General features: G+C 39.9%; 1 protein-coding gene across 2 annotated transcripts in view; it reads left to right on the top strand.

Annotated features, from left to right (window-relative positions):
* The window catches only part of LOC129694637 (protein transport protein Sec23B), a 44,766-nt gene that overhangs the window by 6,906 nt on the left and 15,617 nt on the right, over positions 1–22,243 (top strand). For both annotated transcript variants that reach the window (XM_055631373.1, XM_055631374.1), the window contains exons 3-10: positions 2,990–3,047; positions 4,590–4,676; positions 4,815–5,051; positions 8,145–8,227; positions 13,782–13,926; positions 14,725–14,883; positions 16,339–16,454; positions 19,163–19,286. In XM_055631373.1, coding sequence (XP_055487348.1) covers positions 2,990–3,047; positions 4,590–4,676; positions 4,815–5,051; positions 8,145–8,227; positions 13,782–13,926; positions 14,725–14,883; positions 16,339–16,454; positions 19,163–19,286 — 1,009 coding nt within the window. The remainder of the gene's footprint in view (positions 1–2,989; positions 3,048–4,589; positions 4,677–4,814; positions 5,052–8,144; positions 8,228–13,781; positions 13,927–14,724; positions 14,884–16,338; positions 16,455–19,162; positions 19,287–22,243) is intronic.

The following is a 22,243-nucleotide window of genomic DNA, read 5'->3' as shown; positions in this document are numbered from 1 at the left end:
GAACTGGGTTTGAGGCTGTGAAGGGGAGAAAATTGCCAGAGGTGATGAGATCAGTGATGGTCTTGAAGTTGGTAGCCTGCTGCTTGTCTGTGGGTCATGGACAAGGTGTTACCTTGTCAAGTGTTCACTATTGGACAGTATTGAAAGCAAACAGCGCTAACAGAATGAAGGCGTGCCATAACGAGACCTGGATGTCATGGTACACCAGTCATTGAAAGTAGGCATGCAGGTGCAGCAGGCAGTGAATAAAGCGAATGGTATGTTAGCATTCATAGCAAAAGGATTTGAGTATGAGCAGGGAGGTTCTACTGCAGTTGTACTGGGTCTTGGTGAGACCACACCTGCAGTATTGTGTACAGTTTTGGTCTCCTAATCTGAGGAAAGACATTCTTGCCATAGTAACCTGTACAGAGAAGGTTCACCAGAATTATTCCTGGGATGGCAGGACTTTCATATGAAGAAAGACTGGATAGACTCGGCTTGTACACGCTAGAATTTAGAAGATTGAGGGGGGATGTTATAGAAACTTACAAAATTCATAAGGGGTTGGAGAGGCCAGATGCTGGAAGATTATTCCCGATGTTGGGGAAGTCCAGAACAAGGGGTCACAGTTTAAGGATAAGAGGGAAGTCTTTTAGGACCGAGATGAGAAAATCATTGTTTACACAGATAGTGGTGAATCTGTGGAATTCTCTGCCACAGAAGGTAGTTAAGGCCAGTTCATTGCCTGGATTTAAGAGGGAGTTAGATGTGGCCCTTGTGGCTAAAGGGATCAGGGGGTATGGAGAGAAGGCAGGTACAGGATACTGAGTTGAATGATCAGCCATGATCATATTGAATGACGGTGCAGGCTCGAAGGGCTGAATGGCCTACTCCTGCACCTATTTTCTATGTTTCTATGTTACTATAAGGTCCGCTGATTCTTCAGAAGATGTACAGCAGTCTGATATTTGAAGTGATTCGATTTGAGATGACAAGACTTATAAAAGAGCTTTGTTTGCAACATTTTGTTACAGACATGTGCACTCATTGGATTGAATTATTACTCTTTGCTCAGTTTATCCATTTAACCTGATCCCGTTATACAGGTTGAACACCGATTTTCCGAAACCCCGGTTCCAGCCTCTGGAGGGGGGGAAAGAGGAGGGTGGGGAGGGGGGGGGGGGAAGAGCAACGGGGAGAAACAGACGGCAGGTGGGGAGTGGATAAAGCCACTGCCGACAGCAAGAAACAGCCGCAGGAGGGAGTGAGGTCGAAAGCCAGGGCTCTAAACGGTCGGGGAGACGGTGGGAGCCGGGAATGGGTCAGAAAGTCGTTCCATTCCTGTTCGGTTTTCAATGCCATCTCTGGCCTCTCGGTGTTTCAACTAGTAAATTTGTCTGGATTTTAGGACAAGGGGGTTGGGGGGGGGGAGTACATCTGTTGCCGGTTAATGGGTGTTCAACATGTATTTACCTTTGCAATCCCACTCACATGCAAAATGTCAGGCCTATGTCATCACGGGTCAGTTTATATTATTAACACTTTCATTCCTTTCTTCGTGTGATCTTTACAGAGTCCTGCTATTCTGGAGGTTTTAGTTTTCATGATAGAAACAATTATTGATTGGACAGTTGTTTATTCAACATTTAGTGTGGGTTCTAATATAATTGAAGAGCAGACTGAGGGAAATCTGAATGAAATCGTGTAGCTTGCATAGTTGGCATCCTTGAACCAATTTGAGATGATAATATTTTGTTCCATGCAGTACCTGTGACACATCTTATTCATTTATTTGATGTTTTAGTCAAGCAGATTGCAACAGAGAATGGAAGAATATCATTTCATACATATGGGTTTTGATTTGAAGGTGTGACACAAATTTGACTGTATTTATGTTAAATAAAATAACTGATGTTTCAACTATATTAAAATAATAATTAATGGAAGGTTTTGTTACAAAATCCAGTGAATGCAGAACACTGGATTATTTTTAAACGGGGTTTATTATTGATTTAATTACTCTTATAATGCAATTTGTGCAACAATCCAACATCGGAGGTAATGTACCAAAACGTATCTGGCTCATTTACATGGTAACTGTCGAAGGATTATTTTGACGATTGCCATTATACAACTCTAAAGGAGACGTGGAGGAATACAAAAACCCTCTGAGCACCAATGAAACTCTGCATTCGAAACAGTGTGCTGGTACACCTCATCAGACAACCACCTCAGCATCTGAAGACATCAACTCACAATGGAGTGAAAATAGAGATTTCTTTAAAAGAAAGCAACCAGTGACTAGCCAGTTTAGACACGACCTTGGGTGTGTGGGAAAAAAAAAACAAAACATGCCCCAGAAGGCAGTGGAGGCCAATTCACTCGATGTTTTCAAGAGGGGGTTAGATTTACTCTTGAGACTAAAGGAATCAAGGGATATGGGGGAAAAAAAGCAGGAACGGGGTACTGATTTTAGATGATCAACCATGATCATATTGAATGGCGGTGCTGGCACGAAGGGCCGAATGGCCTACTGCTGCACCTATTTGTCTAAATCAATTTTTTAAACAGTCTAATGCTTTTTTACCAAATTAGAATATATGGTTTTGAATTGTTTTCTTTAATGCAATTTGAAATAAAACCAGAAAATGCCAGAAGAAATTAAGGGATCAGACTGCATTTGTGGCAAGAGAAAGGGAATTGACATTTCTGATTGAAGACACCCTGGAAGAACAAAGGGTTCATTCCATATTCCTCATTCTACAAATGCTGCCTGACCCTCTTGAGTGTTTCTATTTGTTTCTATTACATGCTGCCCATCACAAGTTTCATCTGCGTTTTGTATATAGACATGCGCACCAGTGCAATAATGAATGAAATGAAAGATAAAGTTACCTCATTTAGAAATTAAAACCAAACATAATTATTAATGTATATACATGTAGTGGAGGAATAGAGTTCTTGTTTTACTAAAGTAACTAAGAGATTTACACCTATTTTTAAACAGTCAGGTGGACTATCGAGCAAAGCTCTGGGCGTGCAATTTTTGTTTCCAAAGGAACCAGGTAAGTTCTAATTAAATTGTGTATATTTCAATATGCAAACTATTAAAAGGAAATTAGTTGGCTGGAAAAAAGTAAGGGGAAATAACGTTTTTGTGCATTTTATTTTAATGTTCCATATCTGCATACATGCAAAGTGGTGCACATTTCAGGAGTGGCACTAGTTTAAAAAAAAAAGTTATTCTATGTTAAAAGATATTAGACTATGTTTTAATCAATGCCAAACAGAAAGAGCGCTGTTTACAAATAAAGAGGAACTGGTGTTCTTTGCCTCCTTTGTGAAGAAGAATCCCTCTATTTGCCATGTTTGCGAACTTTGCTTGTATACCAAGGACAGAATTAGAACAATCAGCATTATTCATGCTAAAATGACGCAACATATTGCTGTACTTTACAGAGGTTTATTTTCAGCAGTAACAAATTATCGAGCATTTATTACTTGCATAACCAGCATGTAGTGTATTCATGCTTACCCTACCGAATGTCTAGCTTTTTCTTTTATCACAATTTTCCAAACTTAAATCTGTGCCCTCTAACTCCAGATTCTGTTTATCTATCCTATTAATGACCCTTATAATGTTATAAACTTCTCTAAGGTTGCCCTTCAGCATCCTATATTCCAATCTTTTCTTATAACTACAGCCCTCCATTCGTTGCAATAATCTTGGTGAATCTCATCTGCACTCTCATGATATTGTATCTTTCCAGCAGTATGGCTAACAAGTGTGGTTGAACCAATATTTCATCCAACTGCAACATGACATAATTCATTTACTCACTGCGTCTACCTATGAAGTCAAGCCTGACAAATATATTTATCACCACACTGTTTGGCTCTGTAACCATTTTCTTGGAGCTGTAGATTTACACTACAAGGCTTCTCTGCACATAACCACTAATTAGGTTCCCGGTCTAACAGAAATTGATTTGCCAAAGTTCATAACCTCACACTTACTGGCATTAAATTCCATCTATTACCTGTCTGCCCAGGTGATAAATGTACAGATGAATCCTTAGACAAACCTCTTTGAGATCCATCACTACTCAAATGTTGTTTTGAAAACTTACTAATCGTACCACCTACATTCTCTCCTCACACACGCACACACACGCACACACACACACACACACACACACACACACGCTCTCTCTCGCTCACTCTCTTGGAGGCAATTTGCGTACATTCCTCAGATACCTTGACATTTAACCAGCTCGCCATGCAGGACCTTGTCAGAAGCCTTGCCCTAGTCTTTGTGAACCATGTCTACTGCCCTACCATCAATTCTCTTAGTTAGCTAGCTTCCATGCACATACCAATGTTCAATTATGGGACCATGTGCCAGCAATATTAACTGTTGTTAGAATTGTGTAATGACAGGTCTTGATATTAAATAGGTGCCCAATATTCATGTGGGGATATCTCACATTATTTTCACTACGGGCTGAATCTAAGAAAAGTTATTTCTGTATTTTATCAAGGCCGGCAACAACATTGTACTAATAATTCTTGCATATTCTGATTTTTCCAAATGACCTAATTTGTAGTTTTCACCATCTTACTCGGGCATTTCCGAATTGAATCAACCAGCTGAACTATTGCCTCAGTTTTCAACTATTGAATATGTTGTTCAGGTAATATGAGAAGCATGCCTATTCATTGCATTAATATTCTGTATATTACATAATTTGGCAGAACCGGTTAATGAGAAACGGTTACATTGAAGTAAGAACATTAATTCACTAATTGTTCTTTATTTTTGTGTTGGTCAGCGAGGTTCATCTGCCCCTCTCATCTTCTTGTATGTGGTGGACACTTGCTTGGAGGAAGATGATCTACAGGCCCTCAAAGAATCCCTGCAGATGTCCCTGAGTCTGCTCACTCCCAACTCACTGGTTGGTCTGATTACTTTTGGTCGAATGGTGCAGGTCCATGAACTGAACTGTGAGGGGATTTCCAAAAGTTATGTCTTCAGAGGCACAAAGGACCTGACAGCAAAACAAATCCAGGTGTGTTTTAGATTGCTGGAAAGTTGAAACTAGATGTTGCTTATTATTTAAGAGAAATCATATACTAAATCCCACAGATATTTTGGCTTTAAAACGTATGGGGGGAAAAAGGTTGTGCATTGAAAACTATATTTCTTCAGCTTTAATATTTTGTAATTCTCCTTTTGTCTTTCTCTAATCAAAGTTAATGCATTTGTAATATCAGTCTATCCTGGTTTATGAAAGTGAAGATTATAAAGCATTGTTTAAATCTGACAGATTAATTTCTTAATGGAATATTGTGACAGGAATTTGACTGAATCGTTTTGAACAGATAATGAGGACTGCTGATAAGGAAAGTGTATTTAATGTGGTCTGTAGATTTAAACAAAATAACTGACAAAGTCCCACAGGACAGACTGCAAAAGAGGCGGTCAGATTCAAAATTAATTCTGATAGGAAGCATGTTGCTGTGGTGACTGAAAGACATTACAATGTGATTCCATCATCAGTGCAAGCTCTTTGTAGTACACATCGGCTACAAATATAAATATAGAGATTATGATTAAGGAAGATCAAGATCTTAATTCAAGCATGCCTACTTGGCTGCAATGATTCCTGTCACCTTGCATGCCTCACTTACATGACTACATTCAGTAGGCACCTTAAAAGCATTGTAGAGACAGCAACACTGTCTCAGCAAAATACTCCTGATCCACAAGCAGCATGTTATGTTTTCCTGGCAACTGCTATGTGTCTGATTACATTCAGCCAGTTTCAATGGACACACTCTATACCCAACAAGTTATGTACTCTAGTCTAAGCTTCATTACAGCAAGAGATTATCAGCTAGACAGAGGAAATGATTTACGAAGATACTGAAAAACAGCATCATCCCCTTTTTGTCGTGGGAATCCTTAGCCTGAGAACGATAGAAAATGGAGCAGCAGAGTTCAAGTAGGCACTAAGGACCTCAAGACCCTTTGTCAGGAATATTCAGGATCTTAGCATAATTAATGGTGGGAATACACTATCTCCTAAAGTATCCGCTCACCCTGACAAACACTTCCAGCCGCACATGGAGAGTCTGCAGTTCCCACATTGGCCTCATCAGCTACTTCAGAATCCTGCAGAGGTGTAGTGGAAGCAAGTCGTCCTTGATCCCAAGGTACTGTTTGAGATGAGAAGAGGACTGCTTAACCTTATTGGTAGAGTCATAGTTATAGAAACAGGATATTCTTGCTGGGACTGTGTAAAACAAACTAATTAGACCATAACTAAAGTAATGCTTACAGTTGAGGTCACCATATTATAGAAACTGTTATAGTAAGAGAGAGGTAACAGTGGTTTTAATTGTCACGGTAAAAAGTATATTTAGAGCTTGGTCGCAAATATTTTTTGTGAGTCGAGAAGGCTGAAGGGAATGTAACTCAAAACATAGAGAGGAAGAGGTGGGATGAATACTAGAATCATTTTCCCTTGGAAAAGAAACCAATAATTCAGGAGGGATAGGGATATTTTATTTAAGTGAATCGGCAAAAGGTTTGAATGTCTTCATCCAAAGAGATGTCATGGTCTGAAGCTCATTGCCTGAAGCAGTATTGGAAGCAGAAACCAATCTGGATGAGCATTCAATGTGCTGTAATGTTCAATGTTCCTGAGCAAAAGCTGGGGTGTGGAATTGATCTGAATAACGTGGTGTGAATATGATGAGATCATGTCCTCCTTTGGTGCTTTAAAATTCTATGATAGTTTACAGTTATTTCAGAATCAGTATGCTTTATTATCTTGATCTTTCTTGGATTTTAGCTCCATGTATTTGGCAAGACCACACCAAGTTGAGTATATGTTCATATGCACAACTACAGTAAGATGAAAATCTTGTTTGGAGCAGCATCACAGGCACAGACTCTGACAAACACACAGAAATATAAATGATGCATGAAATTCTGCAAAACAATAAAAAGAAAGAAGACTGTGGGGAAAAAAAAATATTGTTGCGAAAGGGGGGAAAAAACATGGTAGTGGGTCGTAGTGTTCTGTTGTCGAGGTGGGATTAGAGTTCTGCAGGTTGATTCAAGAACCTGCTGTCCTTAGGAAAGTAGTCGTTCCTGAACCTTGTGCTGTGCAACCCCCGGGCTCTGTACCTCTTGCTTGATGATAGCAGAGAGAAAAGGGCCTTGGCTGGATGGTGGGGATCCTTGATGATAGAGGTCACTTTCATGATGCAGCACCTCATTAGTTTAGTTTACTTTATTGTCACGTGTATTGAGGTACAGTGAAAAGCTTTTGTCGCGTGCTAATCAGTCAGCGGAAAGACAATACATGATTACAGTGTTTAAGAAGGAACTGCAGATGCTGGAAAATCGAAGGTACACAAAAATGCTGGAGAAACTCAACGGGTACAGCAGCATCTATGGAGCGAAGGAAATAGGCAATGTTTCGGGGCAAAACCCTTCTTCAGACGTAGTCAATACATGATTACAATTGAGCCATTCACAGTGTCATGTACAGATTCATGATAAAGGGAATAACGTGAATAACATTTAGTGCAAGATAAGGCCTGTAAAGTCTGATCAAAAATGGTCTGAGGGTCTTCAATGAGGCAGATAGTAGTTCAGGACTTAATCATATAGATGCTGTTAATGGAGGAAAGGGCTGTGCTGATGGACTAGTGTGTTCCATTTTAAAAGTAGGTTGATAAATATAAAAAGAAGAAAATACGCTTTTTTGTTTTTTTTTGTTTTAAAAGTTACTTTTGAATTCAGTGTGCAAAAACATGAGAATTATGCGGTGAATGAATTGGAGGGTTAATTCGGTTACCTAATATTTGTTGTAAAGAAACTTGAAGCAAGATCAACTTTTAGAATGTAATTATTCTTGCACATCAGAAGGTATAAAACTGAATTATTCAAAATCATACTTATTTCTCCTTGCTAAAGATGAATTTATTTATTATTTGATGTCAATTTTGTTGCGAATATGAGAGCAGTGGAAGAGAAAAAATTGACCTCTGGAGTATTATGTCGTTGACATCAAGCCACTTTTAAAGGAGCAAGGTTCATTTCATGTATTAAAATATATGTTCATTTCTCATTTTCCCTTTTCAAACAGGATATGCTGGGACTTGCAAAACCACCAGCAGGAGTTCAAGGAAGCGCCCCTCAACCACAAGAGCACCCTGGTTTATCCAGCAGGTATTATATCTGCAGTTAGCAATGATTTAGAGGAAAATATCTATAATATAAAAGTAGTTAGATTTCCAAATTTTCATTTTGTAAATTCTTTACAATGTGCCATTCTCTTAAACAAATGCAACAAACCGTCTTCTCTTGCAAACTGCAACAAGGAAAAAGCTTTTGGAAAAACTAATGGGAATAAAGATGGACAAGTCACCAAGACCCAATGGTCTGCACTTAAACATTTTAAGGGAAGTGGCGAAGCGGTTGGAGAACAGTAAATGTGTTTCCTCTGTTCAAGCATGCTGGGAGATAAAAGCGGAATAGACCAGTGAAGCTTATCTGTGGTTGTTATGAAGAAAGGGGGTTTCTTAAATGTGCATATTTTAATGCCAGGAGCATTGTAAGAAAGGTGGATGAGCTTAGAGTCTGGATAGACACCTGGAAGTATGATGTTGTGGCGATCAGTGAAACATGGTTGCAGGAGGGCTGTGATTGGAAACTAAATATTCCAGGATTTCGTTGCTTCAGGTGTGATAGAATTGGAGGGGCAAGAGGTGGAGGTGTTGCATTGATTATCAGGGAAGATATTACAGCAGTGCTTTGGCAGGATAGATTGGAGGGCTCGTCTAGGGAGGCTATTTGGGTGGAACTGAGAAGTGGGAAAGATGTAGCAACACTTATACTTTGAGAATTAAGGGACTGAAGTTTAGGGGTAACATGAGGGGGAACTTCTTTACTCAGAGAGTGGTAGCTGTGTGGAATGAGCTTCCAGTGAAGGTGGTGGAGGCAGGTTTCGTTTTTATCATTTAAAAATAAATTGGATAGTTATATGGATGGGAAGGGAATGGAGGGTTATGGTCTGAGCGCAGGTATATGGGACTAGGGGAGATTATGTGTTCGGCACGGACTAGAAGGGTCGAGATGGCCTGTTTCCGTGCTGTAATTGTTATATGGTTATAGGGGTGTATTATAGACCGCCAAATGGGGAACGAGAATTGGAAGAGCAAATATGTAAGGAGATAGCAGATATTAGTAGTAAGCACAAGGTAGTGATTGTGGGAGATTTCAACTTTCCACACATAGACTGGGAAACACATTCTGTAAATGGGCTGGATGGTTTGGAGTTTGTAAAATGTGTGCAGGATAGTTTTTTGCAGCAATACATAGGGGTACCTACTAGAGGAGGGGCAGTGCTGGACCTCCTGTTAGGAAATGAGACGGGACAGGTGGCGGAGGTATGCGTTGGGGAGCACTTTGGGTCCAGTGATCACAATACCATTAGTTTCAATATAATTATGGAGAAGGTCAGAACTGGACCTAGGGTTGAGATTTTTGATTGGAGAAAGGCTAACTTTGATGAGATGCGAGATGATTTAAAAGGAGTGAACTGGGACATTTTGTTTTATGGGAAAGATGTAGAAGAGAAATGGAGGACATTTAAAGGGGAAATTTTAAGGGTACAGAATCTTTATGTTCCAGTTCAGTTGAAAGGAAACAGTGAAAATTGGAAAGAGCCCTGGTTTTCAAGGGAAATTGGACATCTTGTTCGGAAAAAGAGGGAGATCTACAATAATTATAGGCAGCATGAAGTAAATGAGGTGCTTGTGGAGTATAAGGAATGTAAAAAGAATCTTAAGAAATAAATTAGAAAAGCTAAAAGAAGATATGAGGTTGCTTTGGCAAGTAAGGTGAAAGTAAATCCAAAGGGTTTCTACAGCTATATTAATAGCAAAAGGATAACGAGGGATAAAGTTGGTCCATTAGAGAGTCAGAGTGGACAGCTATCTGCAGAGCCAAAAGAGATGGGGGAGATATTGAACAATTTATTTTCTTCGGTATTCACCAAGGAGAAGGATATTGAATTATGTGAGGTAAGGGAAACTAGTAGAGTAGCTATGGATACTATGAGTTTCAAAGTAAAAGAAGTACTGACACTTTTGAAAAATATAAAAGTGGATAAGTCTCCAGGTCTTGACAGGATATTCCCTAGGACGTTGAGGGAAGTTAGTGTAGAAATAGCCGGGGCCATGACAGAAATATTTCAAATGTCATTAGAAACGGGAATAGTCCCCGAGGATTGGCGTACTGCACATGGTGTTCCATTGTTTAAAAAGGGTTCTAAGAGTAAACCTAGCAATTATAGACCTGTTAGTTTGACTTCAGTGGTGGGCAAATTAATGGAAAAGATACTTAGAGATAATATATATAAGCATCTGGATTAACAGGGTCTGATTAGGATGTCAACATGGATTTGTGCCTGGAAGGTCATGTTTGACTAATCTTCTTGAATTTTTTGAAGAAGTTACTAGGGAAATTGACGAGGGTAAAGCAGTGGATGTTGTCTATATGGACTTTAGTAAGGCCTTTGACAAGGTTCCTCATGGAAGGTTGGTTAAGAAGGTTAAACTGTTGGGTATAAATGGCGGAATAGCAAGATGGATTCAACAGTGGCTGAATGGGAGAAGCCAGACGGTAATGGTGGTTGTTTGTCGGGTTGGAGGCAGGTGACTAGTGGGGTGCCTCAGGGATCTGTGTTGGGTCCTTTGTTGTTTGTCATGTACATCAATGATCTGGTTGAAGGGGTGGTAAATTGGATTAGTAAGTATGCAGATGATACCAAGGTGTTGTGGATAATGAAGAGGATTTCCAAAGTCTACAGAGTGATTTAGGCCATTTGGAAAAATAGGCTGAAAGATGGCAGATGGAGTTTAATGCTGATAAATGTGAGGTGCTACACCTTGGCAGGACAAATCAAAATAGGACGTACATGGTAAATGGTAGGGAATTGAAGAATACAGTTGAACAGAGGGATCTGGGAATAACCGTGCATAGTTCCTTGAAGGTGGAATCTCATATAGATAGGGTGGTAAAGAAAGCTTTTGGTATGCTAGCCTTTATAAATCAGAGCATTGAGTATAGAAGCTGGGATGTAATGTTAAAATTGTACAAGGCATTGGTGAGACCAAATCTGGAGTATGGTGTACAATTTTGGTCGCCCAATTATAGGAAGGATGTCAACAAAATAGAGAGAGTACAGAGGAGATTTACTAGAATGTTGCCTGGGTTTCAGCAACTAAGTTACAGAGATAGGTTGAATAAGTTAGGTCTTTATTCTCTGGAGCGCAGAAGGTTAAGGGGGGACTTGATAGTGGTCTTTAAAATGATGAGAGGGTTAGTCAGAGTTGATGTGGCCAAGCTTTTCTCTTTGAGAATAGGGAAGATTCAAACAAGAGGACATGACTTCAGAATTAAGGGACAGAAGTTTAGGGGTAATATGAGGGGGAACTTCTTTACTCAGAGAGTGGTAGCGGTGTGGAATGAGCTTCCAGTGGAAGTGGTGGAGGCAGGTTCGTTGGTATCATTTCAAAACAAATTGGATAGGCATATGGATGAGAAGGGAATGGAGGGTTATGGTATGAGTGCAGGCAGGTGGGACTAAGGGAAAAAGTTGTTCGGCACGGACTTGTAGGGCCGAGATGGCCTGTTTCCGTGCTGTAATTGTTATATGGTTATAAAGAAGTACCTTTGCATTAAGAGGTGTTGAATGCAATCAAACCAAGTAAATGTGAATTATGAAAAGACAATCATGTTTGACTAATTTGCTGGATTCCTTCAAGGATGTAACAAGTAGAGTTGACAGAGGGGGACCTATAGATGTGGTGTAGATATTTTATAAGCCTACGAAAAGTTTGTTTTGCAAGATAAGAGGTCACAATATTGGAGGATGTGTGTGAACATGGATTGAAGATTAGTTATCCCATAAAAGACAGTTTGAAGAAACAAGTCTCTTTCCGATGGATGGATGTAGCGATTCCAGTGCCCCAAGAATGAGTTCATGTCTTTCAATCGTTTGCTATCTGTCTCAATGACTTGCAATAGGGGGCAGAGTGTATGGTCTCCAGGTTTTCTGATAACATAAAATAGGTGGAAGGGCATTCTGCAATGAGGATATTTGTATTCTCCAAAAGGTTATAGACAGATTGACTAAGTGGGTGAAACCTTGGCAGGCAAATGGAATTTAAAGTAGAAAATTGCGTGGACCTGCGCTTCAGTTAGTAGATTAATATCTAAAAGCAGAGATTGCCAGTCAGTGTACAGAGACATCTATGTGTTCTTGTGTAAGTATCACAAAGTTAGCTGGCAGCTGAAACAAGTGGTTAAAAAGGCAAATGGCATATTGGCCTTTATTGCAAGGGGTTTGGCGTTTACATATAGAAAATAATTGTTAGAATTGTACACAGCGTTGGTGAGAACATGCTTTAAGTATGTGTACATTATTAGCTCCCTTATTTAAGAAAGGGTACATGTGCATTGAAGCTGATTTAGAAGAAATTCATTTGCCCAGTGCTCAAAGTGCTGGAGCTCAGTCAGCACTTGTGCAGGGAATGGATGACATTTTGGGTCGGGTCACGTCTTCAGTCTTCAGTGTTCTTGCATGGAGTGAGAACTTGTGCAAGAAGCGGTAGATGAAGCGTAGATAACTTAGATAATTGGTGTGCCCAAAATGGGAGACCTGGCAGTAGCCACGTGGGACAAGATGGTGGCGCAGTCAAGTGCTGAGGAAGCACGCATGCTTGCAGTAGCGAGTCTAGATCAGTCTGAAGAAACATCATCTGCCCATTCCCTCCACCTATGCTGCCTGTCCTGCTGAGTTCCCCCAGCATTATGTGTATAGGTTAGATATTAGGATGTTTCCACCACAGGGAGAGACTAGAATGGGGCCCCTAGTTACAGCATAAGGATTATTTAAAACCAAGGTGCGTAGTTTCTTCTTGTAGTGGGTGTAATATCTCTAGAATTCTCTATGTTGGACGGATGTCGCAGCTAAACGACTGGGGATACCTCAAGAAGAGGTAGTTATATATTTCAGGGATTTGAGAGCTATTAGTAATTGGCAAGAGGAGTTGAAACCCAGAACAGATCAGCCCTTGTTGCATTACATGGTTTGTCTGAGGGTCAAAGAGGCTCCTATGGCTCACATTTTCTTTTGTTGCCTATAATGAAGATTTGATCATTTTGGAATTATTGGTTAGAATTCAAATGATAACCTGCTGTTTTGTGTCCATTCTGGTATATGATCATCTATTATCAATCTTACTTTTTCCAAGTGGTGAGTCTGTCTGTCTTATCTACCTTTAAATTTTGTGCTACAGTTCATATTTCATTCTCAGATTATCTCAAAGATTCGCAAAGTGGCTCCATTTAATTCTGATTAGACTTGTTCACATCTATTCCAGGATACAGTATTTCCTTATTGTCACCTTGCACTCAAATTATTAATGAATGAAGAGTGCTCATGAGCATCTTCCATCCGTCATTTTCATTATCAGATTGATGAGTTTGGGCAAGGGAGGTATTTCCAATTACATCAAACACTTCATTGGATGCACATTCTCTTTTTGCATTCAGTTGTCTTCACATGGAAAACAATTAGGTAAAACACCTCTGAGCTAAATCTTTGTCCACCAATTCCTGCATTACTTCAAGAGTTGAAAGGCATTACTGTGATACTTTACACTTATGAATATTTCAGTTTACATAGTAAGATGATGTGCTCTTTTTCATTAAGGTTCTTGCAGCCAGTTCATAAAATTGATATGAATTTGACTGATCTGCTTGGAGAGCTTCAGAGGGATCCGTGGCCTGTACCTCAGGGGAAAAGACCTTTGCGTTCGACTGGCGTAGCTCTTTCCATTGCTGTCGGTTTGCTTGAGGTATTGAACTGAATGTCTGTGGGCTTTGGGCCCTTCTGGGGGACTTTGACATCAGAAGCTTCTCGTGGCTTATTGCCTGATCCCCTGTCAGGAACATACGCAAGATCGTGTTGGATTACTTTTATTTATACTCCAATTAGAAGATACATAATTCTAAGATACTTGTCGGGAGATGGGGTAATCCGATTATCTCCTTTATGAAGGAAAAATATCAACATACACCATTCTGAGCTTTCCTCATTCAACTGGCAATTATTTGTGGTAGGAGTTTGGAAGAAAGATACAGCAATTGCTTCCAAATTCCTTAAATGCAGACAGCTTTCAGAGAATCGGGACATTGGTCATATTAATGACCCGCTAAATATTATTTAATGCGCACCTTACCCTGTGTTATTAAAGTATCTTTTATAGAATGATGGAATGGAAAATAACTGTCCTATCCCAAAGCATTTTCTGAGATTTATGCTTTTGATTGGAAGTGTGCACAATAGAAATCTTATAACCCATGGGTTAATCAGTGGGTATTCTTCAGAATTCTGAGAAAATATCAATTACAATATTTGATATTTGGTAAGGTACCATATAAAAGACTGTTGTTTAAGGTAAGAGATGTTATTGGAAGAAGTGTGTTTATGTGGAGGTCGTTTTTTCCAAAACCATGCTCTTTGCCATTGTAGTCTTCTTGTTTCAAATTATTTAATGAAAAAGTGCTTTGAAGATGAATACCCTTGAACTTGCACAGTACACAATTTTCATTTTGGGTGACATAGGGTATTGATTTTGGATTCTTTGCCACAGGGCAGTTTTCCAAATACTGGAGCAAGAATAATGTTGTTTACTGGAGGACCACCAACCCAGGGACCAGGCATAGTGGTGGGGGATGAACTAAAAACACCGATCCGTTCCTGGCATGATATAGAAAAGGACAACGCACGGTTTCTGAAGAAAGCAACCAAGGTCAGTCATCTTTTATAAACTTGTTTTTGGCATTGCCGTGAGTGTAATGAAGACCAAATGTTATTACTTGTACAGCCTCTGATGTAAAATATCTGCGATTTGGGCAAGTGAATGATATGGTATATTCCCCAAGTACATTTCATTTAGCGCAAGAATCTACTCATTTTAAGAGTAATTTATTCTCATTTACGGTTGTTTAAATGAACTGATTGCACATGAATATTATATCTGTTTCAACATAAACGACAAAAATATTAATCTGTTACTAAATAATTTGCACATTTAGTTCACAAATTCATTTTCCTATATTGGTTCAGAAGGTAGTTGAGGCCAGTTCATTGGCTATATTTAAGAGGGAGTTAGATGTGGCTAAAGGGATCAGGGGGCATGGAGAGAAGGCAGGTATGGGATACTGAGTTGGATGATCAGCCATGATCATATAGAATGGCGGTGCAGGCTCGAAGGGCTGAATGGCCTACTCCTGAACCTATTTTCTATGTTTTCTATGTTTCTATGGTCATTTTAGTCATCCCTATTAACCCATTTAGCTTTGTACATCTATAGATTGTTTTATTTTCTCCTTTTACGGAGATAATTAATCAAGTGCCTCGCTCTTATCTTTATTACCTTGTTTGGAAATAGAAGATAATTGATCAATTGGGTTCTCTTATCGGTTTATGGCCTACTCCTTTTTTCTATGTTTTCTAAATAGTCATCCCTAAACCCATTTAGCTTTGTACATCTATAGATTGTTTTATTTTCTCCTTTTACGGAGATAATTGATCAAGTGCCACGCTCTTATCTTTATTACCTTGTTTGGAAATAGAAAAATGTGGGAACAATTGGGTTTGGCAAACATATATTTATTGCTCGGATTACTTGGCAATTACAGCATTGTGCTGTATGGATGGATATTCCTGCTTTTCCAGGAGTCTCAGTTAACCAGCTTTTTAGGTGGTACTTTGAAATAATAGCACATGTAATCACATCATTCCCAAATCATGCAAATCATGATGATTCAAAGCTTCAAGCAAGAAGCAGGTGGGTTGAAGGCAAACTGTAGTAACTAAGAATATACTGTAGACAGATGCCAAGCTCCTCATGTGAAAACAGAATATTCCACAGCACTATTTAAATAATGATATTCTGTGATTCATGCCACTGGATACAAGCTCAGTTGGTTAACTACAATGCTACCATATCCACCGCCTCTTTTTGGAAACCTGCAATGCACAAATCACATTTGACCTCAAAAACCCGATACCTTAATGACAAATCAATCTGTGATATCCCGAGGTTTAGTACAGGGTTACGGAAGTTCTCTTCTTCATTCTTGCAAATCTGCCTCTTCACTGCTGGCAACATGAGTGGGGTTGTTCTTCATTTCTTACCTTTATTGGGATAATATTTCTTCTGTTACATGTTTAAAATCTTCTTATAATTTGCTTCCTACAGCACTATGAGGCTCTGGCGAACCGTGCAGCAGTGAATGGACATTGCATTGACATCTATGCTTGTTCTCTGGATCAGACTGGACTTTTGGAGTTGAAGTGCTGCTGCAACCTGTCTGGGTATGTGTTTTCCAAAGAAAGCAAGCAGCATGGGGTCTAATTATTGGAGAAGTATGCCTCCAATTTAACTGAAAAAAAAGTGTGGCATGCTTTGTACAGAAAAGTATATGGTTGTGCTGCTTTTTCTCATTCCATTGAGAAAGGTATATTTTCCACTGGTGCATGAAAGTAATCAGTCTATTGTTGGAAAATATTAAGAATAGAAATGCCGAGATATACGTGGATTTTTTTTTGCTCAATTCCATTAATCCTCCTTAAAGTTTTGATTGCATTTGCTTCTAAGATTTTGCATACTAAACTCTGTGATTAAATAATGCACTTCCTAGTTGTGGCCACTGGATGGTAGCATTGATCACATCAAATAACATTTAAAAAAAATGATGTTGCAATCTCAGGCAAACGCTATGGAGTCTTTCCTTTTCTAGTGGGATTAAGAAACTGACTGCAGATAGTCATGGTGAGGTTAAGTATATGCTAAGAGACATTTGATTAGCCATGTCATAAAATCTCTGCACAGGCTCAGTGTAATGGAACAGAGCTTGTTTTTAATCTTACATATGAACATCTTGAACATCATGTAACATACTGTGATTTAAGTAATCAGTGTTAGCGCAAAAATACTATATATTTTTCTTGTCTCATCCTCCACCTGTGCTGTAAATGACATAAAGAAAATCAGCAGAGTCATTTCAAGAAACAATCTGCCGGAGGATCCCAGTGGGATGAGCAGCATCGATGGAGCTGACTGTCTCTCTGTCTCCACAGATGCTGCTCATCCTACTGAGTTCCTCCAGCAGGTTTGTTTTTTTTCCTCGATTCCAGCATCCTCAGTGTCCTATGTGTCGATTGAATGATTTACTGGTTTTATCGGTTAATTTCATGAGTAACTTAAAAATTACTTAAAATTTTAACTTGTGAAATGACTGCCAATGACTGAGCACCTATGAAAGTAATTCAAAATGAGCAGCTTTCTCCGCTGCCAACAAATTAAAATTAATTTCAGAAATAGTCATCTCATTATTTTCATCTTTGTGCATGGTCTATATTAGACAGGCTGGTTTTGGGAAGGTTTATTTGTAAGCCCCTTTGGAAAATTGTGGATTCTTCATTACACTTGACAAAACTACACTTGAATGTCCTCAAACTCTCACACTGCTACGGCTAATGATATCTTGGTTGTTAGGCAAACGTTTTATTCCCCTATCTTGTACTCCAGTCATTGTACACCAGACATGAATCTAATGACACAGAAGACATCTTTCAATGCAGTTATCAAGAAAGGCCAGACAAAACCCATAGGCACAGGAAGACTCGCATGAAAAGAGCTCCTTTGAAAAATCTGTGCCAGGTCAATTGAAATGTTAAAAAATGCTGGAGATACTCGGTGGGCCAGACTGATCTGTGGGAGCCAAACAACAGTTAATGTTTCAGGTTGATGACATTTATCACCAGGTCAGTTGACTTTTTTGGTGGGGTGGGCAGATAAGTTCATAGTATATGCCAAGATGTTTTGTTGGAACAGGGTGTCAAATTGAGCATTTTGTTTTGTGGCCTGCCCCATTGGAAGCTGAGTTCAGAATGTTCAGATTACTTTATTTATGGGACACTTGGAGATGCTAGAGTCATGTATCCTTTCTCCACTCTTGTGATTCCAGAAATGGAAGAACTGTTGATGAGCCCATTCCTCTGTGCATTTGTTAATGTCTGTTTAATTCCATGCATTGACAATCCAGTAGTAAAGAAAACAAGATAGTAGGTAGAAGCAAGGAACTGCGGATGCTGCTTTACAAAAAGAGACACAAAATGCTGGTGTACCTTTGCGGCTCTGGTAACATCTCTAGAGACCATGGATAGGTGACATTTTGGGTCGGGATCCTTTTCACCTTGCCAGCTGGTGTATCATTTGTAAGTCAAAGCTTGTGACAATTGAGCGAAACTGCTTAATTTTCATTTTGTTGAGCCTGATGGAAACTGAATAATTCCACAATCAACCAAACATATTCAAACCTCAGTTCTCATTTAGTTAAGCAGATGTTATATATAATGTAGTGTTTGCATAAGTTATTTTCATCACTCGGTTTGATTACTGGCTCCTATTAGTATCTATTCTTCAATGTCAAGAGTGTTATATTGTCATATGACCCAGATAGAACAATTACATTCTTTCTTGCAGCAGCACAATAGGATATGCAAAACATAGTGTTTAAGAAGGAACTGCAGATGCTGGAAAATAGAAGGTAGACAATGCTGGGGAAACTCAGCGGGTGTGGCAGCATCTATGGAGCGAAGGAAATAGGCAACGTTACGGGTCAAAACGTTGAAGGGTTTTGACCTGTAACGTTGCCTATTTCCCTCGCTCCATAGATGCTGTCTCACCCGCTGAGTTTATCTAGCGTTTTTGTCTACCGTGCTAAACATAGTTGTTCAAGAAGGAACTGCAGATGCTGGAAAATCAAAGGTAGACAAAGGTGCTGGAGAAACTCAGCGGGTGCGGCAGCATCTATGGAGCGAAGGAAATGGGCAACGTTTCGGGCCGAAACCCTTCCTCAGACATGGTACTCAAAACATAGTACTCTGTTTAATAAATGAGAAAAAAAAGTTCAGTGTGTGTACCTGTAACAGTTGTTTACTGAATATTTAAAAATTTACACTGATGGATATTTGTAGTGAAATAACTTCACAGCCTGCCTCCATCTTTCCACATCTAGAGGTTATATCGTGATGGCAGACTCGTTCAACACTTCCCTCTTCAAGCAAACATTCCAAAGGGTTTTCAGTAAAGGTCTGCAAGGAGATTTCAGAATGGCATTTGGTGCCAGTTTAGAGATTAAGGTAAGCAAATATCTTAATACAGGTCTAGCACTTTAAATAGTACTGGCTTGACCGTCTATCACCTGAGTAGACATTATCACCAAGTTTATAGTTTCACAAACCATTTAATATTGTTTCCCTGTAGTTGAAATCTGTGTTTTTAATGATTGTTTTATTGCGTACTTCCATTCCCTATCTACTACTCCCTGCATCATGAGGGGTAATGTTGCAAAATGAATGCTTCTCTCTATTTACCGTGGAGAAGGTCATGGATACCAGGGAGTTCAGGGGAGGAAACACCGATGTCAACATTATGAAGGAGGTGTGGGAGGACTTAAAATGTATAAAGGGGACTAGGTCGACAAGAAGAAGCGGCAGACGGTGAGAGGGGAGAAAGCACTGTCGGCCAGAGGCTACAGTGTGAGCCGCAGCAACAGCTGAGTCAACCCGATGGTGCGGCAGCTGGTGAAGAAGGGCTCACTTGTGCATCTTGTGGAAAAGTTGCTCTGTACTGCCACCCTCGTTCTCACTCGCCTCCCCAGTGTCGCACTGACAATGGCAGAAACTGGAAGAGCAGCGAGTCCGGGCGCTTCTTTTATATCTGTGAAGTGGATGGGAATTCCTCGCCATCCTCACATTGCAATAACACAGGTCATTCAGGAAACGAGAATGGGGTCTATTGTGAACTGTTTACGTAAATGCAAGTTATGTAACTCCCTCAACAATGTAAGTCGCCGACGGCCTGCACTTAGGTACCCGTGACAATAAAGTACCGTTGAACCATTGATTTGCAGAAAGTTAAATGAGAGATGGAAAGGTGGAGATTGACTTGAAGTGATAAAAAGGAGAACAAAAAGCTGCAGTTTCTGGAATCTGATTGGAATGGAAGGGGAAGAATGGAACTAATTGAGGGGTAGCAAGTGGTAGCAGCAGAGCAAGTGAGGAGCTAACTGCACGGAAGAAGGTGGAAGGGAGAAGATGTGAGAGAGGACCAGGGTAGATTGGAGGAAACAGAGTGGGTGCAGGCTACCTAAAACTGAAGAATTCAGTGGCCATGCTGGTGTGAACTACCCAGGGGTGGGAAATGAGGTGCTGTTCAAGTCAAGTCAAGTTTATTTGTCACATACACATACAAGATGTGCAGTGAAATGAAAGTGGCAATGCCTGCGGATTGTGAAAAAAAAACTACAGAAGAATAGACCAGAATCGGTATTTATATATTAGGAAAAAAAACAACAATTTTAAAAGGACACAACACAACAGTAAATTAGTACAGTAAATTAGTTCCTGGTGAGATAAGAGTTTACAGTCCTGATGGCCTGTAGGAAGAAACTCCGTCACATCCTCTCTGTTTTCGCAGCATGACAGTGGAGGCGTTTGCCTGACTGTCGCAGCTGGAACAGTCTGTTGCTGGGGTGGTAGGGGTCCCCCATAATGTTGCTGGCTCTGGATCTGCACCTTCTGATGTATAGGTCCTGCAGGGGGGCGAGTGTAGTTCCCATCGTGCATTTGGCTGAACGCACTACTCTGCAGAGCCTTCCTGTCAAGTGTTAGTAGACAGAAGGTGGTAGTGAGGGGTTGATGCTTGGAGGCTTGTGACCAGTGGTGTGATGCAGGGTTCAATGCTGGCTCCAATATTGTTTGCCACATATATTAACGATGAGAATGTAGGTTAGTTTGCAGATGTCCCCAAAACTGGTGGTGTAGTGGACACGAAGGTTATCTAAGATCATGATGGGGAAGTGATCAAAGGAATGGTAAATGGAATTTCACTTGGACAAGTGAGATGTTCAGCATTTTGGAAAGTTAAACCAAGGCAGGGCCTGTTCATAATGATGCCCACAAAGACTTAATATCTGTGAGCAATATCTCAATAGTTCACAATCTGTTATAAATGGTTATACTTTTTTAACTGAGTTGGATGATCAGCCATGATCATATTGAATGGCGGTGCAGGCTCGAAGGGCCGAATGGCCTACTCCTGCAACTATTTTCTATGTTTGTACTCGTACAGTTTGTGATGTGATCTTGTCAGCATGATTTTTTTTTTCTTCATCAGTGTTTAGATGTCCATTGGTTAATTTTTTTTAAATTTTAAAAGCACCAGGTGGGAGTGACAACTGATAGTGGAAAATTCAAAAAGTTGAAAAATTGTTTCTACTTGTCTGCTGAATTTGTTCAAATCTATTTGAACATCTGATGACAGAGTCAGGCTTGGAAAGATAAGTTACCATGAAATATAGTCTGCCGGCAGACTGTATGTGGCTACTTAGCCGTGGTGGTGATTTGCCTCAGTGGAGGAGGTAAATCACATATTGGAATAAGAATAACATGATACCTGAAGGCAGAAAAAAAGAACTGCAGGCTGGTTTACAAAAAAAGATAGAGTGCTGGAGTAACTCGGAGTCGAACAGCATCTCTGGAGAGCATGGGTAGATGACATTTAGGGTCATGACCACTCTTCAGATTGTTTGTTGGGATTAGGGTTGTTAGAGATGTGGTTCCTCCAGTTTGCATGTGGCCACTCAGCGTGAAGGAACAACACCTTGTTGTAGCTAACAACCCAACGGTATGAACATTCTCCCATTGTAATTAACTACGTAACCTGAAAGTAAGCATGCAGGTAGAGCAAGCAGTGAAGAAACCTTGCTTTGTGATGGCATGTTGGCCTTTATAATAAGAGGAGTTCAGTATTGGAGCAAAGAGGTCTTTCTGCAGTTGTACAAGGCCCTGGTGAGACCACACCTGGAGTATTGTGTGCAGTTTTGGACTCCAAATTTGAGGAAGGACATTCTTGCTATTGAGGGAGTGCAGCGTAGGTTTACAAGGTTAATTCCCGTGATGGCGGGACTATCATATGTTGAAAGAATGGAGTGACTGGGCTTATATACACTAGAATTTAGAAGGATGAGAGGGGATCTTATTGAAACATATAATATTTTTAAGGGATTGGACATGCTAGAGGCAGGAAACGTTCC

The sequence above is a fragment of the Leucoraja erinacea genome, unplaced genomic scaffold (genome assembly GCF_028641065.1).
Source record: "Leucoraja erinacea ecotype New England unplaced genomic scaffold, Leri_hhj_1 Leri_73S, whole genome shotgun sequence".
In the NCBI taxonomy this organism is placed as follows: Eukaryota; Metazoa; Chordata; class Chondrichthyes; order Rajiformes; family Rajidae; genus Leucoraja; species Leucoraja erinaceus.
Note: the sequence above shows the minus strand (reverse complement) of the source record. Positions and strands in the feature narration are given on the sequence as shown.